Raw genomic sequence first — 18,904 nt, forward strand, 5'->3', positions numbered from 1 at the left:
AACAAATACCAACATTATATGAGACTGTAAGCCCGTCAATGGGCAGAGATTGTCTCTGTCTGTTGCCGAATTGTACATTCCAAGCGCTTAGTACAGTGCTCTGCACATAGTAAGCGCTCAGTAAATACTACTGAATGAACGATCAACCTAATGCAAGGTTTAGAGTGGAAGAGTAGAGGAAAGATGCATCACCAAGCGATGAAAATAATGAAATCACTAGAACTTGAAGGAGCTGACAATGGGTAACGTCAGGTCTGGAGAAGAAACACAGAGCAACACTTAGGGGCACAGCGGTTTTGGAGAAGAAACACAGAGAGCAACATTTCAGTATGTGCTTTTTTTTTTTTTTTTTTTTAAGACCTTGCGATCTTTTCTTTTAAGCACAATTACCGTCAGAATGTCTCGATAAAGAATACATTTTGAATTTTCTATACTTTCAAACAATAAAATTCTTCTTACCTTGGATACATTGCTAACGTAATCCATTTGGATAGTACTGTCCTTATCAACTTGATTGCACAGGTTCTGTAAAGTACAAGCATATTCTTTGTCGCTTTTTATCCGCAGAGTCATAAATTTTTTTACTGTTTCCAGTAGCCGTAACTCCCAATCTTGCAATTTTAACAGAGCGTCATGTGAATTCTTCAGGTCGCTTCCAAACCCCATCTTTATAAGGCACGATCTACTCCACGGGCTACAGAAAAGATTCTTCTGGTCAGCACATGTCCGGATCTGGAGAGAGAATGAAGCTTAAACCATAAATGCTTGAAAGAGGAACTTGATGGTCTCGTAATCAAAAGTTATGACGCAATTTTAAACCAAGAAGTTACTACAATAGAACATTTGATTATCTGAACCTCAGTTAACTGTAACTTCCCCAAAGCTATCCTGTTTACCGACGGTCAACTCCATCTCCTGAAGCATATGACAAACTTTCCCATATGCTCTAGTTTCCTAAAGTTCAATGCTCTTTCAACGCCAGCTGGATGAACAGAAGGCATAAAGGGCCAACACCAGTCTCACGTCAAATCCAGCTGGCTCCCCCTAAGACAAATGGCAAAGAGAAAAGAACTATTATGTTTAAGCATGGTTGTCTCATCTAGAAAGCTAATAAGTTTCTGGGTCTCCCAGATGGAGAAAACAGAGAACAGCCATTTTCCCCACATTCTGGGCGACTCGAGTTAACTGATCAAGATGGATCTGGAGGCTCCCACCAAATTCCGCAATGCTTTCAGATCAGCTCCCGGCCGGGGCTCCGCACAGACCTTACGATATTGCCGAGACTACACGGGATTGAACAACTTATCTCCATTCTCCGTGAGAGTCAAGTCCTCCGCGTTGAATCTCCTATGAGGGGGAAATTGCTCAACTCTTGTGTATCTCACACCATCCTACAGCAATTTACATAAATCCAAATATACGTCTTCCTTACTGTCCAAGAGGCTTGCAAGAGCCTTAAAAGTGGGGTGCTGATTTGAAGCGTGTACCTTTTCACCGAGAGGGGGAGGATCAAGGAAAATCGGAGCCGGAACTTGTTACGTTCTCTACGTTCTCCTGGTCTATATTTTCTGAGATAGCCTGGGTTAGTTTCTTATGTGCTAACATCCACCAGACTGTAAGCTCGTTGTGGGTGGAGAATGCGCATAACTTTGTTGTACTGATCTCCCCCGAGAGCTTAGTAATAATAATAATAATGTTGGTATTTGTTAAGCGGTTACTATGTGCAGAGCACTGTTCTAAGCACTGGGGTAGACACAGGGGAATCAGACTGTCCCACGTGGGGCTCACAGTCTTAAATCCCCATTTTACAGATGAGGTAACTGAGGCACAGAGAAGTTAAGTGACTTGCCCCCAGTCACACAGCTGACAAATGGCAGATCTGGGATTCGAACCCATGACCTCTGACTCCAAAGCCCGTGCTCTTTCCACTGAGCCACGCTGCTTCTCCAAGTGTGCAGTTAATACCACTGATTGATCGGTAGCTCTTTTTTCTCTAGAACCGCTTATATGAAACCAAGAAAGCCTATTTAAAGTTAATAAGATAGGGAAGATTGAAGTGGATCGATCAATCAGTGGAATTTATTGAGCGCTTAACTGTGTGGAGGCCAGTAACTAAGCACTTGGGAGTGTACAATGTAACAGGGTTGATGATGTATGTAGCACATTTGGTCCAAGGGGCTGGCAGCAGCAGCGACCTGAACAGATCGGCGACCTAGGGCCTTAGAGAAGCAGCGTGGCTCAGTGGAAAGAGCCCAGGCTTGGGAGTCAGAGGTCATGGGTTCGAATCCCGCCTCTGCCACTTGTCAGCTGTGTGACTGTGGGCAAGTCACTTCACTTCTCTGGGCCTCAGTTACCTCATCTGTAAAATGGGGATTAAGGCTGTGAGCCTCACGTGGGACAACCTGATGACCCTGTTTCTACCCCAGGGCTTAGAACAGTGCTCTGCACATAGTAAGCGCTTGACAAATACCAACATTATTATAGTCTAAGGAGGCTTAGACAGCAAATGTAGAGGAGGCCAGGGTGAGAAGAGAAGCAGCTTGGTCTAATGGATAGAGCAGGAGCTTTGGAGTCAGAAGGGCCTGGGTTCTAATCCTCGCTCAGCCACTTGTCTGCTGTCTGACCTTGGGCAAATCGCTTCACTTTTCTGGGCCTCAGTACTTCATCTGGAAAATGGGATAATCACCGTGAACTCTATGTGGGACATGAGCTGTGTCCAACCTGAATATCTGCCATCTACCCCAGTGCTTAATATAGTGCCTGGCACATAGTAAGCACTGAACAAATACCACTGAAAAAAGGAAGAGGAGATGGGGACACATGATGATTGCAAATTGTCCCAAAATAGGACTACAAAAATTAGGTACATTTTCGTTTGGTAAAATATGAGATCTAATTTGAATCAGGACAAGAGGAAGAAACAAAATGAAGTTACATACAAAGTCTCGAATCTCCTCTTTGATACTGATGATTTTGCCAAATTGGCTTTATCATCTCACTTGCAGTAGAAACCAGATGACAGAGAAATACGGGTTCCTCCTATGATTTATATTTTTGAGAAAAAGCCAAAAAAAAAAATGCTTGAGGGTTAGCATAAAAGGGGAAAAGATTTTGGGGGCGTGGTTTTTTCCTATTGAAGAATTTGAAGAATTCCTTGTGGGTCCAGTCTGCACAGAGTTAATTTCATATTTGTTTTTGTTTTTATGGTATTTGTTAAGCACTTACTATGTGTTAAGCACTTGGGTAGATATAAGTTAATCAAGTGAGACACGGTCCCTGTGCCACACGGGACTCACAGTAAGAAGGAGAATGGGCATCGAATCCCCAATTTACAGTTGAGGAAAGTGAGCCACAGGGAAGTTAAGTGAATTGCCTAAGATCACCCAGGAGGCAAGTGATAGGGTTGATACTGGAACCCAGGTCCTCTGGCTCCCAGGCCCACGTTTTATGCACCAAATCACTCTGCTTCCCTCCTGTTGCCGTTGGGTAGAGTCTACTGTAATTCTCCACAGCCGGGGGATTTCGTATTTTTGATCTACCAAAAGCAATGTCAGGTCAGGATCTGATGAAAAACTTTACCTTGGTGGTTTATGGGAAGCTAATCCAGCAGCTCACAGATCTTCAAAAACATTTTACATTTAACGCCTATTTCATCCTTCCCTTTTTCTCACATCCTACTTCTTCCCTTCTCCTGTGCCACAGCAACAAGAGAGAAGGAGGTAAAGATCCAAGAGCCAAAAAAACCCAAAAAAAGCCCCAAACCAAAAAAAAACCACCAAACCGTAGAAGTGGGACTGGATGTAAATTTGTAATTTGAAAAAAAAAAAAAGCGAAGCAAAGTGACCACGAGTATAGAAATGTGCTTAATAAAACAGATAAGCATGCTGACGTCAGGGTTCCTGACAAAAAGGCCCCAATGGCGTATGTTTTCAGAAGCGTTCCCCATCTGCGTTCGCCCAACGTTAGGCTTTGGATTGAATGTGAAATTTACTCCATGGAGAGTGGGCCCAAGGGGAAATTCTCCAATAGAAAAATACTCCCCTCCTCTCCCCCCTCTCCACCAGGAGGGAAAAAACATCTCTATCCACGTTAATTTGGTGTCCACCCCAGCCAAGCAAACCATGGAAACCCGGCCCCTCTGCGCCACCCAAGGACCCTGGCCCCCGACACGCCCCGCGACCACCAGGCCGCGAGGACCCGAGCGGTGGCCGAGTACCCTCGGCTCCTCTCCACCGCACCCGAGCCAATCCGGCGCGAACCCTCTGCAGCCGTCACTCGGGTGCCCCCGCTACCTCCCACAAGGACGCCAGCCACTACTGAGCCCGCCTGCCCCTCTCCGCCAAACGGTCACGTGATTACGCCGGGGAGCTGCCCGCCCCGCCGGCTAGTCGCGGCTCTCGGCATCCTCCGCCACCTGACCAAAATGCCGCCTCCCCGGGGATGCTGCGCCAGCTCTGCTCCGTATCACCGAGCAACCTCCATCCCAAGTTGCCTTCTACCCCCTCAACGGGCCAGAGAGCCTGGCACCGACTCCACAGAGCTTCAGGAAGACTGTGGCAGCTGCCGCTGTGGTGGGTGGGTGTCTGTTATACTGTACTCTCCCAACCGCTTAGTACAGTGTTCTACACCTGGTCAGCGCTCGATAAGCACGACTGGCTGACGGACTGACCGGTGCTCGATGTGGCTGCCACTGTGACTATGGAATTCCGAATCCCGAGGACCCTGAAAATTCTGCTCCACCAACCACGTAGGCACTGTGTCCAGGGCGGGGCACTGTGTCCAGCCTGACTGTTTTGTATCCACCCCAGCGCTTAGTACCGTGCTTGGCACACAGTAAGCACTTAAAAAAAAATAACACAGCCTCCTACAGATCTTTGTTTTTGTCTTTCTGTCGTCTTAGCTGTTTTTGTTTGTTTTTAATGGCATTTGTTAAGAACTCACTATACGCCAGGTACTGTACTAAGTGCTGCGGTAGATACAAGCTGATCAGGTTGGACACAATCTACGTCATCCATTCATTCATTCAATCATATTTACTAAGCGCTTACTGTGTGCAGAGCACTGTACTAGGCACTTGGGAGAGAACAATGCAACAATAATAATAATAATAATAACGTTGGTATTTATTAAGCACTTACTATGCACAGAACGCTGTTCTAAGCACTGGGATAGATACAGGGTAATCAGGTTGTCCCACGTGAGGCTCACACTTAATCCCCCTTTTACAGATGAGGTAACTGAGGCACAGAGAAGTTAAGTGACTTGCCCACAGTCACACAGCTGACAAGTGGCAGAGCTGGGATTCGAACCCATGACCTCTGACTCCAAAGCCCGTGCTCTTTCCACTGAACCACGGAGCCCCACATAAACACACGAACAATAAACAGTGACAATCCCTGCCCACAACGAGTTCACAGTCTGGCTTCTCAATATTAATCCCCATTTTACAGATGATGAAACTGAAGCACAGAGACGTGACCTGCCCAAAGTCACACAGCAGACATGTAGCAGAGCCAGGATTAGAAACCAGGTCCTTCTGACTCTCCCAGGTCCACGCTGTATCCGCTAAGCCACGCTGCTACTCTACCGACCTTTAGAATGCTAAGAGGCTGCAGCATTCATTCATTCAATAGTATTTATTGAGCGCTTACTATGTGCAGAGCATTGTACTAAGCAGCAGTTCCAAAGGAGACAGGCACCACTGGAGGTTTCTGAGAAATTCTGGCTGAGCGATACATCAAGAAGATGATCTGTGCCACAGCGGTACAGTACAGACAGAAGGAGGGAAGAGGCTAGAAACAGGGCGACCAGCAAGAAGGCTAATACGGTTGTCTAATCTCTGTAATACTGCACTCTCCCCAGCACTCAGTACAGTGCTCCGCACAGGGTAAGCACTTAGTAAATACTGCTGATTGACTGACCGATCGTTGTGGCAAAAACTGGGAACAGGGAGGTGGCCGTTGGAGGGAGAGGAAGAGGTGGATCTGGGAAATACCGTGGGGGAAGAATTGGCAGGATTTAAGAGTTAACTGGAATTGAGAGAGAACTGAAAGACAGTGAGGAGTCGAGAATGACACCAACACCATAGACTTGTGAGACTGGAAAGATAGTGGTGTTAGCAACAGGGATGGGAAAGTTAGGAGGAACGTCATCTCTGCGCTTGGATCTGGGACATTCGAGAATTCGGTATTCACTCCACCCTCGGCCGCACAGCATTTATGGGCATATCTATAAATTATATAGAAGCACTGTGGCCTAGTGGAAAGAGCACAGGAGTCCAAGGACTGGCTCTGGCTCTGCCTACTGCTTGCTGTGTGACCTCGGGCAAGTCACTTATCTTCTCCGTGCCTCCGTTTCCTCAACTGTAAAATGGGAATTAGATACTGCCTCACGTGGAACGGTGTGACCTATTTAACTTGTACCTATCCCTTGTTCTTACTTTTTCTTTTCTTGTTTTTGTTTTTTACTCCAGTGTCTGAAATAGTATATGCTTAACAAAGACCACAAAAACAAAGTCTGCCTCCCCCTCAAGACCGTAAGGTCACTGTGGGCAGGAAATGTGTCTACCAACTCTGTTGTACTGTACTCTCCCAACCACTTCGAACAGTGCTCTGCACACAGTAGCGCTCAATGAATACTGCTGACTGAGGAGCGGGTTTAGGTGGAAAGATGAAAAGTTCACACTTAGATATTTTCATCAGCAACATAACAGCCCCCTTCTCTCAGGTTTCATTGGTGATCTTGAAAATGATAGACCTCTAAGTTCTACTTCTGTGCCAGGAAAACTAGTAGACCCAATAATCAAGTTTAGGGTAGTGAGTACGTGGAGAAATCATAGTGTCTTTCTCCCATCGGGTTGCGTTTTGATAAGGAAAATTCACGTCTTATCAATCCACTGGAACTCTTTGAAGGGATCAATAGGTATGTGGATGGAGAAGAACCTAGAGCTATAATACATTTAGATTTTCAAAAGATCTTCGACAAGGTTACACCCCAAAGCCTGTTTGTCAAATCTGAGTCACCTTGGAATTAAAAGGCATGTTTGGGCTGGAAAAGAAAACAAGCTAAAAGATAGGCCTCAAAATGCCCACTTAGAGGGATGGGAGGGTGTTAACAGTGGTTTCCCCCGGAGCCAATGCTAGAATCAGTCTTATTTAATATACTGGTACAAGAGTTGGAAGAGGGAAGGTGGTGACGCTAAGCTCTTCCAAGTATTAACCATGTTTACTGAGCATCCATTAGGTACCATGTACTCTACTAAGTGCTTAGGTCATTCAAAATAGATAAGTGATAATACCTGCCCAGGGGCTTACACTCTAATGGGGAAAACAGACGCTAAAAATATTTTAAAACCGAGTCATCCGAGTAATGGAATGTACAGTTAAATAACAAATACAATAAAATACTAGAGAAGGGTGTAGGTGGCATAAGCGCTGGAGATGACTGGTGGGTTTGTATGATTTGGGATGTTGGCAACTAATTGGGGAAGGCTTTTTGGAGGAGGAAAGATTCTGGGCCAAGGGGAGAGAGTGGGCTGTGAATGAGGGGCGTGTTGGCATCTGTCAGATTTGAGGAGGGAGAGAATTTTAGGCCTGGGGAACAGGTTGGGTGTTATATTGTCATACTGTACTCTCCTAGGTGCTTAGTACAGTGCTCTGCACGGAGTAAGCGTGCAATAAATATGACTAAGGTTTGACTGAGACACAGGAAGACAAGGTGAGAGTGAGGTATGATCAGGAAACATATTTAAAAGGGGTGGTAAAATGTGGAGTGTAAAGACCTTATTAAGTTGAGTGTGTGTGCAGAAACATGGCAGAGAAGTTTCACCATGAGCAAGTGCAGAGTAACACACCTAGAGACAAATATTCCCCCCAACACTGACATTATGACAGGCTTTGAATAACCAGTAAACAAGGCCTAATGATAGAGCGTGGGTCTGGGAAAGCCGGACTCTAGTCTCAGCTCTGGAGCTGGGCTGCCAGGTGATCTCTGTCAAGTTACTTAACCTCTCCGGGTCTCGGTTTCCTCATCTGTAAAATGGGGATAAGATCCCAGCCCTCCATAAATCAGACTCTGAGCCCCACACTGTCATCCTATATCTACCTCCCAGTGCTTAGTACGGTGCTTTGGCTCATATTAAGCACTTAATAAATACCATCATTATGTCAAAAACGTTTGTTGACTGTTTCTTCAAATTATCAGTCTGTTCGGCAGCAGCTAAAAAGGCCAATGAAATACTGGACACCATCAAAAAAGGCAGAGAAACACCACACAGAAGTCATACTTTTGCCATTATATAAAAACAGGGTACATCCACATTTGCAATATGGTGTACAGTTCTGCCTGCTGCATTTTAGGAAGGCTGTTCTAGAGCTGCAAAAGTCACAGTGAAGAGCACCCAAGATGATCAAGGAGATATACGGGCTTCTATATGAGCCAAGACTTGGAAGATTAGGATTTGATAGTGCGGAAAGACCACGGCTGAGACTGAACTCTGAAAAATCCTGAAAGGTCTGGGCAGGGCAAACAAAGGGATTCCTGTTCACCAAATGCCGCAATACCAGGACTAAAGGTGGAATGTTCAAAATGAATAAAAAGAAAAAAAAAACTTCTTCACACAGCAGATGGCAAACATATGGAATTGGTTACCACAGGAAGTTGGGCAGGCTGAAAATCTCGGTTGGTGCTAAAACAGTTTGGATAACTTCTTAGATGAGAGGTCCAAAATGGGTGACTAAAGTGACTCTAGACTACAAGCTCCCCTCTAGAGTGTAAGTCCCTTGTGGGTAGGGATCACGTCTACCAACTCTACTGTATTCTCTCAAGAGTGCTCTATTCACAGAAAGTTATCAAATTCCATCCACGGATGGTATTTCACGGCAGTCAATCCGTGCAAAATAGCGAAGCACCTGGTTTTGATAGCATTCCTGCACAACTATGCAAGCAAGGAGGGGTTCCTGATACCCAAACATCCACGCAAACTTTTTTTAAATGGTATTTGTTAAGTGTTCACTGTGTACCAGGCATTGTATTAAGAGCTGGGGTAGATACGAGCTAATCGGGTTGGATGCAGTCCATGTCCCACATGGGGCTCACAGTCAATCTCTATTTTACCAATGAGGGAACTGAGGCACAGAGAAGTAAAATGACTTGCCTGAGGTCACAGCAATCAATTGGCAGAGCCAGGTTTCGAACCCAGGTCCTTCTGACTCCCAGGCCCATGCTCTAACCAGGAGGCCACACTGCTTCCCAACACTTATGTTAAGAGCCAAACAGCTTAAGAGCCACTGTACACCCTACACACTGTAAACACTCAATAAATATTCACTCATTCATTCATTCAATAGTATTTATTGAGCGCTTACTATGTGCAGAGCACTGTACTAAGCGCTTGGAATGTACAAATCGGTAACAAATACTACTGAAGAAGAGCCAGAGGAGAGGACCTTTCCTGGTGAAGACCCTTTGTGCTGAAATTCTTCCATTACTAACAAAAACCTCAAGACACGATACGAAGTAATTCTGTGTAATGGATGCAATGAGGGGAGCCCACTAGATCTTCATCAAATCTTTTATATTTAATATATCCCTGAGATGCCTGGGGTGGAAACAAATCTCCCCCCCCCAAAAAAAATGGATGTATTATAGAATATAATCCCCTATTTTTATGGGGTTTCTGTAAGGCATTCGGGGGGAAAAGACAGCAACTCAACAAAAATATTGAGCCAGACATATTAAGGTAGACATGTTCCCTGCCCAAAAGGAACTTAGAGTTTAGAGGGATTCCTAACTTTCCAAACAAGGATTTTTCTTTTTCATTAACCATTTGAAGGGATGCAAGTATTCCAAAAAAAATAATTACTTAACCACCTCTTAGCCACTTCCAGCAGTCACTTATTACTGTAAAGGAGATCAATTTTCCAAGTAAGCTACGATGACACCAAACCTCTCGATTTGCAAGAGATGTGAGGTAGGGGACAACACTCAAAGGAATTTGGAAATCTACATTTTTTTAAATCAAACAAGATAAAATGAATAGCCCCTATAATTGAATTTATTAAGCAAACAAATGTACTGAATGAATCATTCAGGCTCCAGAAGAAAAGTTTATCTGTAAGGAATTCTACTGTGTGGAGGAGGACAAGCAAAATGATACTTTTCTATTACCCATTGTGCAAGGGTAGCAAAAAAGCCACAGATAGGTTAACACAGTCCTTGATATATACATGGAAGTACTCCTTCAGCCTATGCTTAAAAAAAAAACAACAAAAAACACAGCCACGCCAGGAATTTCTTGACTTTAAAGAGTGGAGAAAAGAAGCAAGGCAGAGAGGTTGCACTCTTTCTATCAAGGCCTAAGCGCTGGGTCATGTAGCCAAGTGGATATTTGAAAAGCTGACAATCTAATACTAATATTGTCGGGATTAAAAATGTAGATGATGATGATGGTGATAGGTATCCTTCGTGTGGACTTCCTCTTCAATAACATAAGGATAATTACGGTTCCAAGAGATACTGTGAATAACGAATGAATGACTTTCTCCAACAAATACGACTGGGATCCCTTATGTGGAATAGGGACTGTGTCCAACCCCATTATCTTGTATCTACCCCAGTGCTTAGTACAGTGCCTGGCACTTAATACCATAATACATAACACATCTATGTATATATAATGGATTGATATATATATATATTCTACATTAGTATCAGCTGTAATAATAATCACTAGATTTATTCTTCAAAAAAATCTCAGAAGCTGCTAATTCTTCCTACATCCACACCACTGACACAAAGCAGAGGAGCAGGCAATTAGTTTGTGCTTACGCATCTTCCAAATCTTGCTCTGTATGAGAAGGGGAAATGCTTCGGGGGGACGGGGGGAGGTGTGTGCGTGTGAATAGATATGAAGAAGAGAAATCAAACAGAAAAGAAGTCAGATAGTTAAAGACACAATATCAAGCAAAGGTATCGAGAGAAGAAAAGCAGAAGAGAAAAAGACTATCAATTCAACGGTCGGTGGGAAAGAGCTTGCAGATGTGATTTAATACCATATTTCCCAAGAGGCCATAAGAGAACTTACCAACTAATAGAAACTCAGACCTCAGAATTCATGGCCACATCCTTTTGGGGATGAGGCAGGTTAGGGGACTGGAGGTAGGAGAGGATTTTGACTGAGCCACAACTGTCCCTCAACTCCTTGCTCAACTGGTTACCTTAGACGTCCAAACAGAGTGGTTTCACGTGCCATCCTGTGGCTGATGGTCTAGGGGGACGGCCAACCTGTACTACACAAGTACAACATCCATTTCAGTGTAGCTTCTTCTTGGACCTGGAAGTCAGAAGAACCTGGGTTCTAATCCCAGCTCCGCCACTTGTCTGCTGTGTGAACTTGGCCAAGTCACTTTGTTTCTTTGTGCCTCAGTTATCTCATCTGTCAAATGGAGATTAAGACTCTAAGCCCTATGGGGAACAAAATTTAGTTGCCATTGTTTTTACGAGATGTTCTTCCCCTTGACTCTATTTATTGCCATTGTTCTTGTCTGTCTCCACCGATTAGACTGTAAGCCCGTCAAAGGGCAGGGATTGTCTCTATCTGTTGCCGACTTGTCCATTCCAAGCGCTTAGTACAGTGCTCTGCACATAGTAAGCGCTCAATAAATACTATTGAATGAATGAATGAACAGGGACTGTGTCCAACCCAATTATCTTGCATCTACTCTAGTGCTTAGTAAAGTGCTTAGCACATATTAAGCGCTTAACAAATACCACAATTATTACTATTATTATTAATGATAAGCCTGGTTCCACTCAACTGAGACCGCTTGATATTCAAGAGAGGCTACTATCCTTTGAATTGTTTCTGAAGCCAGAGTAGAGCTTAAATTAGAGAGGATCTCTGATTCTGGACAGATTTCCATTGCTTTACATGCAAGGATTCATATTTTCAGAGACACTTGTTTTTCATAACTGAAATTAAGAGTGCACTGAGGTGGGTGGGTTTTCAATCACTCTGAAGCTTCTAGAGATAGAATTCACTACTTTTCCCCTTGGTGGCCCCACAAATACTCTAAGTTCTTGTTCATGATAAATCAGAAACAACTCTTTTACTACAGGTTCCGCCTTTATGGTTTACAATTTTTAATCATCTGTTTAACGAAAAGAAGGTTTTCTTTGCTCCACCTTTGGGTTTCACAGCTGTCTGATTCACAAAGTCCCTGTCCGATGGTGGAATTACAAGAAAGAAGAATGGCTGTAAAGAAAGAAGGGGCGGGAAAAAAAAGAAGGATCATGGCCTAGTGGAAAGAGCACGGGCCTGCGAGTCGGAAGGACCTGAGTTCCAATCCCGGCTCCACGACTTGTCTGCTCGGGATGTCATTTTACATCTCTGTGCCTCGGTTATCCCATCTGTAAAATGAGGATTAAGACTGTGGGTCCCATGTGGGACATGGACTCTGTCCACCCCATCATCTTGTATCTACCCCAGTGCTTAGTACAGTGCCTGGCACAGAGTAAATGCTTAAACACTATTAAAAAAAATGAGCCTCCAGTGACTCTTGCTCCAACTTTGCTAGTGCCCTCTGGCGTGAAATACCCCTTGCTCCTGCACAGTGCTCCACAGGCTGCCTTTTCCTTTTCTGCTGGAACACAGAGCACACAGACTGTAAGCTTGTTGTGGGCAGGGGATGTATCTGCTATAATGTTATGTTGTATTCTCCCATGCGCTTAGTTCAGTACATGGTAAGCACTCAATAAATACGACTGAACGAGCAAGTCGATGGGCTGTAAAGTGCATGTGAAGTGCCTACATTAGCCAGCTTCAGGCAGACCCCGGACTAGAATCCAAGTCTCTTGATTCCTAGAGCACGGTTCTTTCGACTGGGCTCCAAGCTACCTTACAAATAGCAGAGCCTAGAAATCATTTCTTGTAATGACAAAATTTTCAATTCCTAATATGAATAGGTATTGATTTTAACGTTCAGTCCTCGAAATTAAAAAGGTTACTGACCTTTCTGATTTCTCTTTTATGACACACAAAAAAGTGATTCTTTGGTCATCATTTCAAAATCCATGTATTTATTTGAACATCTGCTAGTCCGAAGAAGGCATGGTACAGTAATATAGCTGACCTGTTTTTCTCTCTGAGGTTAGTCTTCAGAAGCTAAACTGAAGTGACAAAGAAACAGGAACATAAAAGAAGTGGGAACCCGATTTTTTTTTGGGGGGGGGAGGGGTGTTGGGCTTTTTTTAACAAAAGGATTGGGCAACAGACTTAACCTGACCCCCTCGACATTCTGTGGCCTAATTGGAACAACTCCCAGGCCAAGAGACACAAAGAAACAAAACCCACCCAATAAGCAAGCACTTCATTTTGAAAATACCATTTCTTGAAAGGAAGAACACCCTCCTCTTCAACAAACTGCAAATGCTATCATCCAATTAGCACATTTTTCTGTTTTAAAGCTCTGAAAAGTGCCTGCTTCTCCAATTATAGGTTCTTAAAAATCAAAGATTGTTTATTTCACAGTGCACTAAATTCTATAATTGAGAGATATGAGAAAACAGCTCTGCAGATTGATTTGATCAGTCAAGTTTAAAAAAAAAAGTTAAGAATTTGCCAAAGTCGGTGGAGGAATTAAAATGAACTTTTTTTCAATATCATCTATCGAAAGCCTAGTGGGCCCAGACCATTATAGTAAGTGCTTGGGTAAAGTCAGAAAGTACTATCCCTGCCCTCAAAGAGTTTACAATCTAGCTGAGCAAGGAAGACAAATAAACTACAGATAAAGAGATGTTTCCTTTGGCCTGGAACTCCCTCCCGCTTCATATCCAACAGACCACTACTCTCCCCCATCTTCTAAGTCCTACTAAAGCCATAACTCCTCCAGGAAGGCTTCTCTGAATAACCTCTCATCTCCCACTCCTCTTCTCCCTCCCTTCAGCATCACCTACACACTTCAGCCTATACTCCCTAAACACTCATATTCACTCCACCCCTACAGCACTTACATACATCCTTATATTCTGTTACTTCATCAAGTCTTCCTTACTACACCGCAAACTCCTTTGGGGCACGGATAATGTCTCGTGTCTCATCTGTACTTTTCCAAATGCTCAGGACGGTGTATTACATTCAGTAGGTGTTCAATAAATATTATTACTAGGAGGACTAGGACACTGACTTGACGTCAAGTTGTCCGCTTCTTTGTTGAAACAAAATAATGGCTTTACACACACAAAAAAATGATGGAAAAAGATTACTTTTCAAGTTGGAAAATCCCTGGGGACAGTCTGGGGATGCTGAGGGGAGGGAGGAGAGCTGAAAAGTTTAGTTTTGGACATGGTAAAACTCTAGTGCCAGGGGGCCATCCACAGAGAGATGTCTGGAGCAGAAGGAAATGCAAGACTGGGGAGAATCAGCAGGGTCGTGACTTAGCCGGGTAGCTTTGGGATTCATCCACGAGGTGGTAGTTTTAGTTGTGATTTTAAACTTTCTGTCAATTAATATAAGGCAAAACTGCAAATTCATCCGTCGATAGAGGTAGTTTCAGTTCTAATCTAGAGCTTTCTGCAATTACCATCAGGCAAAAACAGTGCAAATTCATCCGTCAATATATGCTCTCGAAGCAGTGGGGCTCAATGAACTAGGCAATGCACTGGGATTCATAGGCTCTAAACTTAATGCTATACTGACTGGCTGTTCAACTGGGTAAATTGCTTTCTGAGGCTCAATTTCCTCTTCTCAGAATGAGGAAAATATTGGCCAATATTCCAGGGTTGTTCTGGGAAATAACTAAAACAAGTCATCTCACAGCATTTGAGGTACGTCTTAAAAGATATCCAGGACAACGCTCATTAAATGGTACAGTTCTGGAATCTAAAGAGGCAGATGAAGAAAAATTGCTTTCCAAGTATGTGTAAAAACCTCGGGGAACTGGACAAAAGAACTCATTAACACTAAATTTAGGTTGCACATTGGTCGGGGAGATCGATTGTTCAATGGGACATCGCAGACCCAAGAACAAGCTTTGTCACTGGAAAACATTACAGATGGTTAAGTATATCTTCATCGGCGACCTAGGCATGACATCGAATTCGGTACAATGGGGAAGGCAAAAGGATGACCCTACTTGTTTTAAGCATGCTAATTTAATGCTGCATACATGATTGTTATTATTGTTAAATGCCTTCTATGTGCCAAGCGCTGTTCTAAAGCGCTGGGGTAGATACAAGGTTGTCAGTTTGACACAACTGTTCTGCATGGGGCTCACAGTCTAGGCAGACGTGAGTATGAAGTGAAGTGACGTGCCCAGGGTCACACGTCAGGCAAGTGGGGAAGTCAGGATTAGAACCCAGATCTGCTGACTCCCAGGCCCAGGCTCTTTCCACTAGGCCACGCTAGTTCCAAGAACAAAATAATACACTTGCAAAAAACTACTGAAGACCAAATCATGCCCATCCGATTTCCTCTTTTTAATTCCGGCATTTATTAAGGTGCTTTCCATATGCCAAGCACTGTGCTAGGAACTGGGATCGACACAAGATAACGAGATCGGAAACAATCCCTGTCCAATACAGCGCTCACAGGAAAATGTGGTCAGGTAAACAGTGTCACCTGACGGATAAAGCACAGGCTTGGAGGCCAGAGGTCCTGGGTTCTAATCCCAGATCCACCACTTGCCTGCTGTGGGACCTTGAGCAACTTCTTGGACTTACCTTCTCTGTGCCTCAGTTTCCTCGACTGCAAAATGGGGATTTAATACCTGGAAGATTTTTTGTTTTGTTTTTGGGGTGGTTTTGTTTTTTTAATGGTATTTATTAAGCGCTCACTCTGTACCACGCACTCTACTGAGCACTGAAGTAGATACAAACTAATCAGTTCGGACGCAGTCTCTGTCCCACGTGCGACTCACTGTCTTAATCCCCATTTTACAGATGAAGTAACTGAGGCACAGAGAAGTATAGTGACTTGCCTAAAGTCACACAGCCGACAAGTGGCAGAGCCGGGAAAAGAAACCAGGTCATTCTGGCTCCCAGGCCCATACTCTAGGCACTAAGCCATGCTGCTTCTTAGACTGTGACCAACCTGATTAACTTCTATGCAGCCCAGCGCTTAGAACAGTGCTTGACACATAGTAAACACTTCAAAACCATAAAAAATGGTAAAAGCACAGCTGGCTTGGAACTGGGGTTGCTTATCCTTTAAAAGGCAGGAACAAAATTCAAAATGACCCTGATAAATTTTAAAAAAAAAGTTTCATCCTGTTTTTGCAGGACCTAAAGAAATAAGTGTATGATAGCACACTTTGGGGCAAAAAAAATCAAAACAAAAACAAAACCCGCTAACAGCACCAGACTGCCAAACCCTTTCTAGGCACGAGTACAGAAAAAAATTTAAAAAGACCTAGGAATCAATCAGTGATACATACTGAGCTCTTGCTCGGTGGGGGGCACTGTAATAACTGTTTAGAAGAGTACAATATGGAAGAATGGATATACACGAACCCTGCCCTCTAGGAGTTCTCAGTCAACTCCTAATGTGAATCATCAGTGCCGTGACTAAAAATTAAAGCATGATATTAGGATGAAATGGTTCGACAGGCAAATGCCAGGAAGTATTCTCCCACTATGTTTTACATCGGTCAGAACTCTTCTTAGAATACTGGGTCCTGTTTACTAGAAAGTTGGATCTGGGATCAACCACTCAGTCGCATTTATTGAGCGCTTACTACATTGTACAGAAACCGAAAAGAGTCGAGAACAGAGTGGCAAAATCATTCAAGCTATGGAAAATAGTTCCTATGAAGAAAAGTTAAAGGAATTATGATTTTAGACTGAAAAAGAGAAGGTTGGGGAATAACAGCTCCACCACACTTACTTACATATCCATAATTTATTTCTATTAACGTCTGTGTCCCTGTCCCAGACTGTAAGTTCCTTCTGGGCAGGGAACATGTCTGCCAACTCTGTTGTATTGTCCTCTTCCACGCGCTTAGTACACTGTTCTGCCCATAGTAAGCACTCAATAACAATGATTCTCGACAAAAGTGCATTTGGCTTTCCAGAATGGTGATCAGATACATCCCACCTTGATTCTGTACCCTCCTCCCTCCTTTCGCTTCCGAGTGAAGACTTCCATCCCCTCCCCTTCGCTTTTTAAAACTTCCTTTCTTTATTTCCCCCATAGGTCCATGCATGTCCCCACCCTTCTGCCTCACAAGCAAACTAGCCAGACCCAACTTGCAATGAGCTTTGATTTTCCAACGTTTCGCCATTGGTTCCTTCCCTCCCTCGGCTTTCTGGGACTATCACACCTACGGGGATGGGGCACGTCCCCTGCTTAGGCTTCTCCTCCTCCTCCTCCTGCCTCCCATCTTGGTTTGACCCGCTCCCCTACCCTCCGGCTCAACAGTCTGGAAAATGGGGGCTAATAATGGGAAAAGGACCTTTATCAACAAATTGAGTAAAAAGAGAAAATTAAAAGTTTTCTCGTCCATAAAGTGGGGATTCGATACCCGTTCTCAATCACATTTATTGAACACTTACTGTGTGCAGAACACTGTACTAAGTGCTTGGAAGAGTAAAATATACCAATATGACAGAGTTGGAAGGCACATTCCCTGCCCACAACGAGCTTACAGTTTAGAGGGGGAGACGGATATTAATATAAAGAAAATTACCGATACGTACATATGCACTGTGGTGCTGGGAGGAGGGATGAATACAGGGAGCAAGTCAGGGTGATGCAGAAGGGAGTGGGAGAAGAAGAAAGGAGGGCTTAGTCAGAGAAGACCTCTTGGAGGAGATGTGCCTTCAATAAGACTTTGGAGGAAAGGATTCGAATGCAAAAGTTTAGCATCCCAGAAAATTATCAAGAGAGAGAACTCAATCTACCAAGATGACGACATTTTTGATTGCGTGGAGAGCATAACAGTAGCATAGGCTACTTAGGGAGGTTGCCGATCTCTGTGCCTGGTGATCTTTTTAAAAGAAAAGCCATCTCTCCTGAATGCTTTAGTCATTTTTCAGATTGGAAACTTTAAAAGCAATTATATGGGAAGGGAGAGCACAGGCAAATTGCCAAGGAGGCAATATATGAGCATATGCGGACTAAGACAGAGTTGAAATATTTATGGAACACAGGGAGTTGTAACTAGAAAGGGATATAAAGGATAAAAAGAGCATTTTATGAATACAGTAAAAGCATGACTAACAAACACCTTAATTAGTAGGGAGAAGTAATAAATAGCAGGGTATACACAGAAGCCTAGGATTTTCAAAAGGGGAAAACAAATGACAGGTAGCACCGAGAAAGCTGAAAGTTTGTTTCAGCCTACCCTAAAATTATTAACGTGACCCCAGGGTCTTCCATAAATTCTATCGAAGCAGGCACAGAAATGGAAGTAAAATCGAGAGCGAACAGAATGAAATGTTTTCAAACACACTAAGGTTGAAGAAATCTACACTAACGGGTACAGTGAAGTGAATAATGAAATCCCAGAGTCATTAAGATCATATTTAAGGACTCATGGTCAAGGCCTGGAAAATACGCAGATGACTGGAAAAAAAAAAGGGGGGGGGGTGGGCAGAAATAGAAAGGCACCTGGGACTCACAGAGAAGTTAACTTAATTTCCAGACAGACTGTGCAACAATTCCTAGGGAAGAAAATCTATTTGCAAAGACCAAGATGATAACATGCAAAGAAAGCAAGAATGTTTGTTTTTTCACAGGGGGTCATGAAATACATGAATTCAGAGGTTATCAAAGCACTGTAAAGAATACAGCCATTATAGGAAACCAAGGGAAAGACCATGGGAACGATGTTGGTTTTTACTTGCTTTTTTTCCCCTGCATTACCCAATTTCTGCTGCTTTATTTTCTGTGAGTGAAAGTGTGTCTGTG

At 43.6% G+C, this 18,904-nt stretch overlaps 1 protein-coding gene across 4 annotated transcripts in view; it reads right to left on the bottom strand.

Annotated features, from left to right (window-relative positions):
* Positions 1-18,904, bottom strand: part of FER (FER tyrosine kinase) — a 290,188-nt gene that overhangs the window by 253,383 nt on the left and 17,901 nt on the right. For all 4 annotated transcript variants that reach the window (XM_029053950.2, XM_007672816.3, XM_016228513.3 and 1 more), the window contains exon 2: positions 460-732. In XM_029053950.2, the coding sequence (XP_028909783.1) occupies positions 460-666 (207 nt within the window). In that variant the 5' untranslated portion in view covers positions 667-732. The remainder of the gene's footprint in view (positions 1-459; positions 733-18,904) is intronic.

The sequence above is a fragment of the Ornithorhynchus anatinus genome, chromosome X3, assembly GCF_004115215.2.
Source record: "Ornithorhynchus anatinus isolate Pmale09 chromosome X3, mOrnAna1.pri.v4, whole genome shotgun sequence".
Lineage (NCBI taxonomy): Eukaryota > Metazoa > Chordata > Mammalia > Monotremata > Ornithorhynchidae > Ornithorhynchus > Ornithorhynchus anatinus.